General features: G+C 33.6%; 1 protein-coding gene across 4 annotated transcripts; it reads right to left on the reverse strand.

Moving 5' to 3' along the window:
• Positions 290-5,046, reverse strand: LOC107623983 (protein JASON). 4 transcript variants are annotated; one of them, XM_021113317.1, is made up of 10 exons: positions 4,702-4,828; positions 4,265-4,355; positions 4,152-4,200; positions 3,938-4,017; positions 3,270-3,513; positions 2,456-2,661; positions 1,590-1,672; positions 1,074-1,474; positions 898-980; positions 290-812 (listed from the first exon to the last, which is right to left on the reverse strand). In XM_021113317.1, exons 5-10 carry the CDS (start codon positions 3,345-3,347, stop codon positions 704-706), a joined length of 960 nt encoding a protein of 319 aa, XP_020968976.1. In that variant the 5' UTR covers positions 3,348-3,513; positions 3,938-4,017; positions 4,152-4,200; positions 4,265-4,355; positions 4,702-4,828; the 3' UTR covers positions 290-703. The 4 variants fall into 4 exon arrangements, with proteins under 4 accessions (XP_020968976.1, XP_020968977.1, XP_020968975.1 ...); XM_021113318.1 differs by having other exon boundaries at positions 4,265-4,352; positions 4,702-4,806; XM_021113316.1 differs by lacking the exons at positions 3,270-3,513; positions 4,265-4,355 and having other exon boundaries at positions 1,074-1,393; positions 4,702-5,046.

A 12,834-nucleotide genomic window follows, 5' to 3' on the forward strand; every position in this document is an offset into this window, starting at 1 on the left:
TTTTTATCCCACTTAAAGAGTGTAAGGTGAGAAGTCACACTTAAACAAATAATTGAAAAAAAAAGAAATTGAGAAGATCCATTTCTATTCAAGAGTATTGATTAATCCAAAATAATTTTAACTTTATTTTTTGTTATTTATTTGTCGTCAACTATAAACTTATTTTCTAATATTTTTGTATTCTATTTTTTACAAAGTTACGTTATTTTATTAATTTTAGATTTCTTAAATTTCCTTGTTTGATTAAACATCTATTAGTATTTTAATAAATTTGATTTCTATGCCACCATTAGCAAATTCCAAATATCCATTATATAGCAATAATTCTCATGACTTATGTACAATGCAAGCAGAGGAGGCACACTGCTTGACAATTTCATGTTACTATGAAAAGGTTATGCTATGTGTACACTAAAATCAGCCATCAAAGTCGACCACTAATATAAAATACATGCTGGAATACAAATACACATTAAAAATAAATTAAACTACACATGTATTTATACACAAATACATTGGTAGCTGATTTTAATGGCTGATTTTAATGGCTGATTTTAGTGTACAAATAGCATTTCTCATAAAAATTTGTATAACCAATTGCTTGTTCCAACCAATCAACATGTTGAACCAGGTATATTCAGTTTCCATTCCTCAAATGCCAAACACAAGAATAGAACACTATTTGATTGACAACTCTAAATGATTAGAATGACACAACGGATTGGGGATGCGGTGATGACTGAAACTGAGACACTGCTGTGTCATTTTCTTCATTCTCATTAAAAGCAATTGGTTTTCCACAAAAATCCTTCCTGCAAATCCAAATAACATTATAATCAACTATTAACTACATAAGAAAACACTTTGACGTTAGCATAACTAACTGAATAAGCATACCTTTGAGATATGGAACTCTCTTCAGACAACGCTTTCTCCAACCTTTCTTCAAATGGCATTGCATGCCAGTTCACTTTCTGATCCTGAAAAGTGAAAAATCAGCAAAATCAGGAGCAATATCAAGCTTTAAAACTCAAATTGGAAAAAGAAAAAAATGTTGATAATATAAGTCATACTTCCTTGTACTTATTGGTTGAGTTTGGTATCCCATTACCATCCCACCACTTAGGAGGAGGAAAATGAGATTCCTCGTCTTCGTTCCAATGCGCAGCAACCATTCCAATGATAGGCCTATCAGATGGAGCTTTGCGAGTATGACTATTCGCCATTTCCATTCTCTTGTTTCTCTCCTCTAGAATTACTGACGCCGGCTTCAGCCATGAAGACAAGCTTTCTTCCACCTTTGATTCATTTTCATTCAAGACTTTCTTTGATTTTTCATTCTCTGCCTGCTTGGGATACCGAAATTGCGACTGAGCTGTCTCAAAGACAGTTTCTGGTGTTTGCATTTCATCAGGTAGCTTCAAAGGGATGGGATAAGGTGATAATTTATATTCACCCTCCTTATTTGGGGGTTCTGTTTTCATCATATGCCATACACCACAATCAAATGTATCATAGGTTGATGATTCAGTTTCACATTCAAAATGTAGACTTGTTTCACATTCAAGAAGTTGTTTTCTTAGTCATACCTGAAGCATGAAGGTTCCCTGTCTTACTTCCTTCACTAGAGTCAAGAGAGTCACGTCTAGTATTTTGTGTATTGGAGATACAGCTGCAAAAGAAAGGAAATTAGCTTTCGAGAAAAATCTTGGAGTGTGTTTTCAATAGAGCATTCTAAAATTTTGAAGAATTTAAAATGATATGTAACTAAATTGCCATAATTCAATTACATGTAATTTTGGCAACACCTTTGTTGAAAACCTTCAACCTTTTAAATTTGAAAAATAAAAATAAAAAAGTGTGATTAAATTAAAAATGTTACCAGTTAATATAAAAGTATGATCTTAATTTAAACTATACTTTTTAAGTGTTGTCATAGCCAGCATATTCATAGTTATCATAAGATTCACCATTTTCAAATATCTCGTATNNNNCAAATTTGAGAGCAAATTATTTCCTTTTTACTATCAATCAAGTTTTAAAAGAAGAAAACAAGGAAGGAAATTGGAGAAATTCCCTATCTTATGGGGTATTCTAAATTCTTTGTTGTGAACTAAACAAAAGACCCCACAAAAGTGCTTGTGATTTGTAAAATTCATTTTATTAATATCAAAACAAATCATTTCTAATTAAAGGATTTAAAATGCTCTTAAAAAATGCATTCTCTTTTTAAATTCTTTATCCGAATACACTCTTAATTTTGGAAATCAAATGTATAATTTCGACATTCAGAGCAAATCCTTTACTACATAGTAAATGTAAAGTAAGCTCCTGCTGTTCTCAAGATTAACAAACGGAATATCGATCTCCTATGAAATAGACAAAAATGTGGTTATTCCACATTCACTATAAGACGTGAGCATAAAAAAATTCAAAATATAAATAGATGAACAACCTGCTTGGTGTTTGTTCTAAAGAATCTGTTCTTTTCCTCCAATCTTCAGAACATTTCTTGGGAGTTGGGGGATTGAATGGTTGATTATCTAGCCGAACTTTATCGGCTGACGTGTTGGGACGCCAAGAATGAAACCTTGAAGGCTCAGAATCTTTGCCACAGGAAGGTGATACTTTCAGCTTCTCAGATGCTTTGAGAAACATGGCCTGTCGAAAAAGGGTTCATGTAATTATACGAAAGATATTTCATCTACAAGCACCAATCTTAAGAGAGAGCAAAAAATTAAATAGCGTTCTCAGTGTTTTTCAAAATTTATACAAGTAGTAATGAGAACACAAACTTCAATCATTATAAAAGAAGAAACTTAAAAAAAATATGAATTTGGAAGATTCAAAAGTGAATTTAATGAGAAATCTATCAATTTTTTTTTTCACCACTTAGGTAATAGATGACCTCCTTCTTGAGAGTTGATACTACCAAGGTTTCTATGCCCAAGACTGCATATACTTGACTATCACGACAAATGTGATAAGTATGCAATGAACTAGCTTACGTGCTATCTACAAATTTGTTAGCTAGTAGAACAAGGCTTACGCGCTATTGTAGAAAAATTTATCCCCCCAAAAAAAAGTAGAAAAACATTAACATCAGAAAATCTACAATTGAGAAAGGTTTGGGGTTGGATTTCTAACAATATTGCAGTTCTTTCCATTCATTATATCTTAAAATATTAAACACTTCATAGAAATTGCAGTTGCTAGAATTAGAAATGACAAAAGGCTCAAATGTGATAGAGGTCGTTATCTTGAAAGACCATTTTCATATGTGCCACTATTGCAAGTCCTACATCTGCCAAGGATACTTCTCTAGAATGTTTATAAATGAGGAACATCCCCCACTTCTTGAGCTAGCTTTTGGAGTGAGCGAGGCCTAATCAGCTATGATACCACCATTTATGGTGATCTCAAACTATACAGGTTACCCTGCTAAACTATGAGTCAACAACGGTAGATTCCAAGGTGGTGATTCCAAGAGTTCTGGAATCTAAGTTCCTCCCCCTGTAAACAGAGACTACAATCAATTTTTGTTTTTAAATTTATTCTTTTTTATTAAAAAAAAAAAAAGAAGCAACAGCAAGCTTGAAGTCCTAATTGTGGCTATTGTCAATTCTTTTCAAATATGAGACTAACTGCTACTAGTTGTTTCCCACATTTAGTTTTTCACTAATAATTTCATCTATGAAACATGCTCTCCATTGTCCAGAAAGTAGAAATAACTCTAATTGCAAGCTTAGTAGAAAGAAAAAGCATACACCAGCTAACAGCTTCAGCGACTTATCTTGAAGCATTTCCTATTGTATGAAAAATAAACTACATGCCAATATATATATTCCTTATTCCATAATCCATACTGCTAAACATGTAAGAACTGTCATAGAACAACCATTGCATTTAGAATAATAAAAACAACAAAAATGCACACCTCATCCTTATGTCCCTTCTCATGAATCTGAGATCCTGTACCAAAACTCTTCCCCTCATTGCAAGCAGATTCTTCTCTCACTTTTCAAAAAATTAAGAGCACACATGGAAATAAGAGGCCATATGTTCATATTGGTAAACATCAATGCAACAAAATAGAATAATTAAAAGCCATAAAAGTATCATTAAAAAACAGAAACAAAAGAATTAGTTACCTTCAGAGAGAAACAAAGTAGACAGCCGATTTCGAGAGACCACAGCATCCTGGTTTACACACAACAAAATTAGAACCTTGATCAAAAGCAAAATTAAAAGGGTTAATGCTTACTTTGGTCCGGTGTTAACGAGTCCAAATAGTTCCTATGAATAAAAAACATTAGTCAACTTGATCCCTTGATCATTTTGACTCATTTAACCTGCTACAAGTATTAACCCAGCATTAAAATTGATTAATATCTGAACACTCGCTAACCTTTTTTCTAAAGTATCTTATCAGATAAAAAAAAAAGAACAAAAATGCTAATATGCATAGCACACCCAACAACAAAATTCATAGAAAATCAAACAGCTTTACCAAACAACTCTGACAAATTAATCATTCAAATTTCAGCTTAAGTATGTCAACAATTTTCAACAATTTGCAAATCCTCCAACAACAATAAGATATTGCTCAAACAAATTCCAATACATTCATAACAATTAACAATATAGAAGACAAAAATAAGTGCTTTTTTTTTAATTAAAAAAAAAGTTAGGACTGGTTACGTTGGTTTTGGACTGACGAGAAAGCGCTGCGGTGGTGGCGGTGGTGGCATTAGTGGGAAGGTGACGGTTGTCACGGCCTCTAAAGCAAGAAAAGAAGCTACCCATGGTGGCGCGGTAGAAGGATCGGAACACGAACCTCAGAATCAGACCTAACCAGCGCATATCATTCAGAAGAACCAGTAATTATAACGTTCCTTTTCTCTATTTTTTCTAATTATTTAAAAAAAATAGAGTGTAAATTGATAAGGAAGGAAGCAAGAGAGTGTGTGAGAGAGAGAAGGGAAGAGTAAGGAGTGGATTTTGAAATTTGAACTAACAGTGAAGTATGATGAGGAAGGAGGGAGAGGGAAGGAATGGAATTCATATTTCAGGGACACGCTTGGGGTATCTTTTTCCTACGCGCGGATCATTGTTACGTTGGAACGCGCTCATATGTCATGACACGTAGCAGTTTTTGGAGAGTAGGTGGCTGGCTAGGTGGGTTCAAATTAGCGAAGGCGCGTTGCTAACATTGGATCGATGATTGTGACCGAGACCGAGATCCCTGTCTTAACGCGAATGTTTTCAACTCGAAAATAGGCATTTACTCGTGCAGCCTGGATACAAGTTTTTTTGTCTTACAAGTTATATAAGTTAGTCCAAATTCAATAAAAAATATATGTACTACACTCTTTTACAATCGAGTGTAAACATACGCGTCTTACTCAATCATTTTGTCTTTTCAAAACGCACTTATTATAAAAGACTCTTTCTCTTCTTCCTCAATCAATATCTAAACCGTCGATATTCAAATCACATTCAAAACCAACTACAATTCTGAAGAAACCTTCCAACTCCTCGCAAAAAGTAGAAGAAATTAAGAAGAAAATATACAAATCTCCATAAAAAATCACCAAAAAGAACGAACTAACATTATTCAAGGTACTCTTTTACTGTTCTTCTAGGTTTTTCACATTTCTGTTTCTGATTTTGAAATCGAAACACTATATCATCCGTATTTCTCTCTATGTTTCACTGTTCTTGGTTTAGATCTCATATTACTGTTCTGATGAAACTGTTCTTCTAGCGAATGCTTTAACGTGTGTTTTGATCTGTTTTGGTACATGTTTTGTGCATGTTTACATGTTTTTTAAGTAGGTTTGTATACTCTATATTGTGCATGTTTACATGAAAGACTCTTCCTCTTCTAAATGATTTTTGGGTGTATATGGCAGATTTTTTGGTGTATATGTCGGACTTGGAATGCGACTATTGCTTCTAGTGGCATTTTGAACTTAACTATCTTTCTGAACTGATATAATGTCATGTAATCGAAAAAAATATAGAGGTGTATGGGACTGCTATATATATTAGAATTGTTGAAGTCTAACTGGTACTGTTTTAATTGTGCTTGACCTTGTAGTGTCATTTTATGCATGTTTGGTTGAGTTGGATATGATTTTCAACTCATTTAATTTCGTTTAATTAAAAAAACAAAATGTTTATAGGATTGGATTTGGATGTATGTGGTTGATATTTGGGTGTATGTCTCTGATATTTGGGTGTATTTTTTATCTATTGACAGTATCTCTTTTTCATTGCAGTAAAAATGGCAACCAAGAACCAAAGTGAAAAAAAAAAATACAATGTAAGCATAAATATATGTCTTAGAACAAGTCAATTTTTCCTAATACAAATATATGTTATTTAAATGATTCTAATTTTGCTTTTTTTTTTACAGCAAACCAAAGACTTGAAGTGTGCCACCAGATTATTGAGTGAAAATTTTGAAAATATGAGTGAGGCAAAGAAAGTGATTGTTCGAAAATTAGGTTTTGGTGGACTGATACACATCCCACCAATGAGGGTGCATCACAAACTATTAAAGGAGTTGGCTAACTCCTTTAAATTGGGAAAAAACACACTCAAAACAAGCTATGGTTCCTTCAAAGTTAAACCCAGCACAATAGGCGCTGCCCTTGGCCTCAATGCATCAGGTAACTCATTATAGAAAACCTCTATAGTTCCATTCTTTGTAATATCTTATTCTAATATCATGTAATCAAGAAATAAATATAGGTGTATATGAGTGATATTTGGGTGTATTTCAAGTGATTTGGATGAGTGATATTTTGGTGTATTTCAAGTGATTTGGAGTGTAAATTGTTTTCTTTTTGGTAGGAGATCTATTTCCTGATAAAGTGAGTTATAAAGAACTTTCTGAAGAGAACAAACTCATTTTTAGAAGGTTCCAAGGGAAGACTCTAAAGAGTCTGACTAATGAGAGATGATGAGTATTGGTGTTGAAAATGAACAAGATCGCCTGATGTTCAAGAGGATTTTCATCCTCTATATTCAGATGGTGTTCTTGTTGCCAACAATAATAAGATGGACAAAATAACGGAGGACAACTGGGGAGCCTATGTGCTGAATTTCATCATCAAAGGCATAACTAATTACCGTCTGAAAAAGAAAAAATCAATCAACGACTGCCTCTTTGCCTTGATGATAGTCTATTTTCATCTGGAAAAAAACAAAGACAAGATAGGAGAAGAAAAACCTGGACTGCCTTGGGTTTCCAACTGGAATAGAGAGCAGTTGGTTGAAAGGATGAGAGCAGAAATAGATGGACATATGGTAAGTGAACAGAATACCTTCTCTAATTTGGGTATATCTTATTTACGTAGATGTTGTAAACTAACATTTCTACTGTTTCAGAAAATCGTAAAGATGGCAGAAACAAAAAAGAAATTGAAACAAATGAAGAAAATATAAAAGAAAGAAAAAAACAAAAAAAACAAAAAAAAAAAAACAAGGCAAGTTCATCATCATCTGAGAGTGATACATCTGAAACTGAAGTTGATTCTTCCTCTGAGTCTGAGTCTGAAGAAAACTCAGAGGAACCAAAAAGGAAATAACCCACCAAAACGGTCAAAAAGTAAGTAATATTTTTAGATGTATTTTGTCACTTTTAGGGTGTTTTTTACTAATGATTATTTGCCTTGCAGAATGGAATCCAAAAAAAAGGAAGCAGATTCTGGAGGATTCCAATTCAAAAACTGAATCGAATGATGAGTAAGATTCTGAAATTATCATCGCTTTCTTTTTTATTTATTTTCAAAATTTGATGTATTAACAGAGTGTTTCTCATTAACTTTCAGAAGTGAAGAATCATCACCGATAAAAACAAAGAAAAAAATTCAGACTACACCCAAAAAGTAAGCACTGCTTTGGATAGTATTTTATCATCAATTTTATTTTATTTTTCTGATTCATACTTTTTTTTTTCAGGGCACAATCCAAAAAGAGAAAGCACGTTGTTGAGGATTCGTCTCCTGAACAAACTCAGTCCTATGATGGGTAAGATACTTTGTAAAGATATATTACTGTTTATCATCAAAATTATATTTGTTAACATGTTCTTTTATGCATGTACTGTCAGATCTGAACATGGAACTAAAATATTAGAAGAATTCTTAAGAGAATCAAAAAATAAGAAAACCAATGAAAAAGCTGCTGCACAGAGGTTTGTTATATTTGGGTGTATATTACCGATTTTAAGGTGTTTTAGTTGTTGATAATTATTTTTGGTTTTCCAGGAAGAAGGGAGCTAAACTGGGATCGACAGAAGGTCACTATGACTCATCCAAAATGTAAGAACCTTTATTTGATAAAATCTTGTTATCCTGATTTAACTGTATAGTATTTTTACTGAATGATGTTTATTCTATGCTTAGAATGTCCGATGTGAACTTAGGAAGTGAGAATGATCCTTTGTCTCAAGGACAAACAGATCAAAGCAACATAAACAAACCGACGGAGAGCATATAATTTCTGTTTCTAATACTGGTTGCTTTTATCCTTTTTTACCTTCTGCTTCTAATTCTATAATTATTTTTTTAGAAAAAAAAGCCTTTTAATGTTTTAATCAGGAAAAAAAAGGCAGAAAAAAAAGCAAAAACTGCAACTACGTAAGTTCTCAAAAAACAAAGACTGTGTTTCTTTTCAATGCTTCAGGTGTATTTTGACTTTATTTGGGTGTATTTCAGGTTAAGTCTGGTAGAAGAATAAGCCAATGACCCAGCTCGACAGAACATGATGGTTGTGCGGATGGAGACACATTCACAACCTAAAGCGCTTTCAATGTGAGTTTTACAACTAAGTTTCAACCTCATAATCATGAATTTTAACGAGCTTTCTTAACTTTTTATTTTTGTCTTGTTTAGAGTTCCGATTCAAGTTTATGTCCATCTGTCCCAGACAACCCCTGTGCCAGCAATTGAACCATCCCCCGCAAAGTCTCCGAGAGAGAAAATTAGTGAAGAAAGAACAAAAAGGTAAGAAATAATATTCGGGTGTGTTGGATTATTATTTGGGTGTATATTTTCCTTATTTCGTATTTAGGTGTATTTGATTATTATTTGGGTGTATATTTTCCTTATTTGGGTGTATATCTTCACGATTAATCTGTACCTGGTTTTTTTTATAATATGATTCATTTTATCTAACCTTGCAGCACTCCACAACCCCCGAAACCTGATGAAAGCACACCCACGGTTCCACCAGCTCCATCTAAAATGTAAGTTCAGCACAATAGAATTTAGTTTTCAATATCATTCGTCTATTCTTATTCTTATAGTACGTTATATGTCAACACGAAGTAATCTAGCCCCCAGAAGACGCTGCTGCATTGATGATGATGGCCCGGACAGCATCCTACATACCTAAAGAAGGTCTGATGCCATCATTCAGTCTTGACTTGACTGATTCAAGCCAAGAAGAAGCACCGACGCAAGAGGGGCAGAAGGCAAAAAGTCCTAAAATACCAAAATTAATCGAACAATTAAAGGAACTGGTGGAAAAAATTGCAAACAGTGGGGTGAAGACAGCATTGGATTATGCAGAGGGTAAAAGTCCACCGATTAAAAAGCAGCGTGCCAAAAAAATTCTTGAAAAGTTTGAAACTCCTGTGAAGAACAAGGAAATGTCGGCTGAAATGAAAGAGAAATGCTACGTCTGGGCCACACGTGTGGAGACATACGGAGATGGAAGCACTAATGAGTATGACCCGGTGTGCACCCTCAAAGCCCAAGATCGAGTCATTTTGTCAAAAGTCCACTTTGCATCTCTGAAAGCTGCTACACATATAGAAGCTGAGGTAATATTAGAATAACATTAATGATTTTATCATGGAATGTAACTGCAATTTTAATTGATGTAAATTGATTTGGAATTTTTTTTCTAGATTGTCACTGCCATGTGCCTGATCATAAACCAACAAAACATTAAAAGATTTCAAGAAGAAATATATTGTCTCCCCCTGATATTGTGGTAAGGTGTACTTCAATTAAATTTGGGTGTATTTTTGTAATCTTTTGGGTGTATTATATATTTCATTTGCTGTTTCACAAATGTTGCAGAACATGGCCATTGGAAATCATCCAGATGGGGAATTCTTACAGCCTAAAACCAAAAAGCCATTTAGGATCGAAGACTACCCAATGTTTATACCATTTTTGGACCTCAAAAAATTAGCATCACATCCATATGTAAGTTTTCGTTACTAAAACTTCTTATCACAATTCTTTGCTTATGTGCCAATTAAACTAAAACACTGTTCAATGTGGACATGCTTCAGATTTTTACACCTGTTTGCTATTCAGAGCATTGGTGGATATGGGTGGCTAATGTAAGAAAGAGAAAATTTTATATACTTGACCTATATCACAAGACATGTCCCTCTGAAGCCAGAATGAAGCTAAATAAATTCATTGTAAGTTGTTTCTGTGTTTTGTATTTTAATATTTGGGCGTATTTCTGTTCAAAATAAGATGTAGTTTGTGATTCTTTGGGTGTATTCCTTTATTAAATTTATTCTTCTATTTTGCTTTGTTTTATGTTTGTAGGGATATGTAATTTCGAGAATAAGGGTATATGCTGGGGAGCACCTCTCAGGAAAAAGGATAATGAGATTAAACCACCATACATTAATATCTCAGGCCAAAAAACAAGGTATAAATCTTTCACTCTGAAAATTAATCTTTCCTACATTAATTTGCTAATTTATTTTTTATTTTTCAGCTATGATTGTGCTATTTATGAAATGAAATGGCTTGAAATAATTCAGCCTGAAAATATTAAAAGGAAAAAGTATGAGTGGGACAATTGGACTCAGGTAATTGTGTTTAAAACTATATAACTCTCTATTACTTTACCAAATTAACATAGTTGATTAAAAAGAATATTCTTTTAAACTGTAGGAGGAGTGGAGCACTTTAGAGTAGAATTTGCTTCCCGAATTCTATTTCATGAAATGAATATTGACAGAGCTGAAGCCATTAGGGGAAGTGATGCAGTAAGATTATCCAAGCCATCCTCACTGTTGTTGAGTCTATATTGTCAGATAGATTCATATGATATTGACAGTGATTAATCTAAGTGTTATGTATTCTTGGAATAGTTTGAACACATGTTGTAAAGTTTTTAGAATATAATCCAGTTTTATTATAAATTTTTTTCCATAATTAAACTGTCTCTGCTGTATTCAAAAGCTCTAAATTACAGGTTCTAAAAAATGAAGGAAAACAACACCAAACCTACTATACACCCAAAAAATTGAATTTTACACCCAAATAATTTTAATATACACCAAAAATTCTATCTCCTGATGCTGGATGCCTAAAACCCTAAACCTTAAAACCCTAAACACTAAACCCTAAACCCTAAAACCCTAAACCCTAAACCCTAAAACATAAACCCCCTAAACAAAACAATAATTTCTAACATAAACAGCAGCATCTGTAAAATATAAAAAAATTGAATTTTACACCCAAATAGTTTCATTATACATCCAAAATTCTATCCCCTGCTGCTGGATCCCTAAAATCCTAAAACCCTAAACCCTAAAAATCTAAATCTTAAACCCTAAACCTTAAACCCTAAAACCCTAAAATCCTAAACCCTAAATCCCTAAACACTAAACCCCTAAAACCTTAAACCCTAAAAACCTAAACCCTAAAACATAAACCCTAAACCCTAAAAACCTAATCCCTAAATCCTAAACCCCTAAACCCTAAAAACCTAAACCCTAAAAACCTAAACCTTAAACCCTAAACCCTAAACTCCCTAAACCCTAAACCCTAAACAAAACAATAATTTCTAACATAAACAGCAGCATCTGAAAAATATAAAAAATTAAATTTTACACCCAAAAAATTGAAATTTACACCCATATAGTTTCATTATACACCCAACATTCTATCCCCTGCTGCTAGATCCCTAAAACCCTAAACCCTAAACCCCTAAACCCTACAACCCTAAATCCTAAAAACCTAAACCCTAAACCATAAACCCTAAACCCTAAACCCTAAACCATAAAAACTAAACAAAACAATAATTTCTAAACATAAACAGCAGGATCTATAAAATATAAAAGTCAAATGTCAAATACAAGAAAATTCAGAAATACACCCAAAAAACTGAGCGTTACACCAATATCCTGTAACTATACACCCAAAAAACTATCCCCTGCTACTGGTTCCCTGAACTGATAATTCATAACATGTCTGTGATATTGGCTAAAATTTGGTTGTACCACTGATGCAGCATCAAAAAGGTTTAACTGGAAATAATAAACTCACATATTAGCAAAACTATTAACAGGAAAATTAAACTCAATCACCACCTATTTAAAGAACATCACTTTTACCTCGCTTAGAGCTTTCGTTTTCTTCTTCTTTGAGGCATTTGCAATCTGTTTGTCCAACTTTGAACCTGGCCTATTTTTTGGATGTCCTCTTGTTTGAACCCTTAGAGGGCTTTGAAGCTCGTTAACGAATTCCAAGTTGACATCTTCATGAGATAATGAACATGTCCCCTTCCTTTTGGCTTTCAGTTCTTCCATCTCAACCATGACGTTATCGTAGGCACAGTGCAGAATGGCAGTCAGCTCCTCAGATTCTGATGCAAATTCACATATATTTTGCGAACGAAACACCAATTCATCAAACCTCTTGCTTCTTGGCTCCAACAGTGGCTCGCCGTGGCTGCTCTTGATGTGTGTGTGTCGCCTCTTTACCTTCTTGCTCCATCGTTCCAATATATATCTTGGTGATACTTGGGTTACTCGTTCAAAGCTTAACACGCTTAGGGTGT

The sequence above is a fragment of the Arachis ipaensis genome, chromosome B10, assembly GCF_000816755.2.
Source record: "Arachis ipaensis cultivar K30076 chromosome B10, Araip1.1, whole genome shotgun sequence".
NCBI lineage: Eukaryota > Viridiplantae > Streptophyta > Magnoliopsida > Fabales > Fabaceae > Arachis > Arachis ipaensis.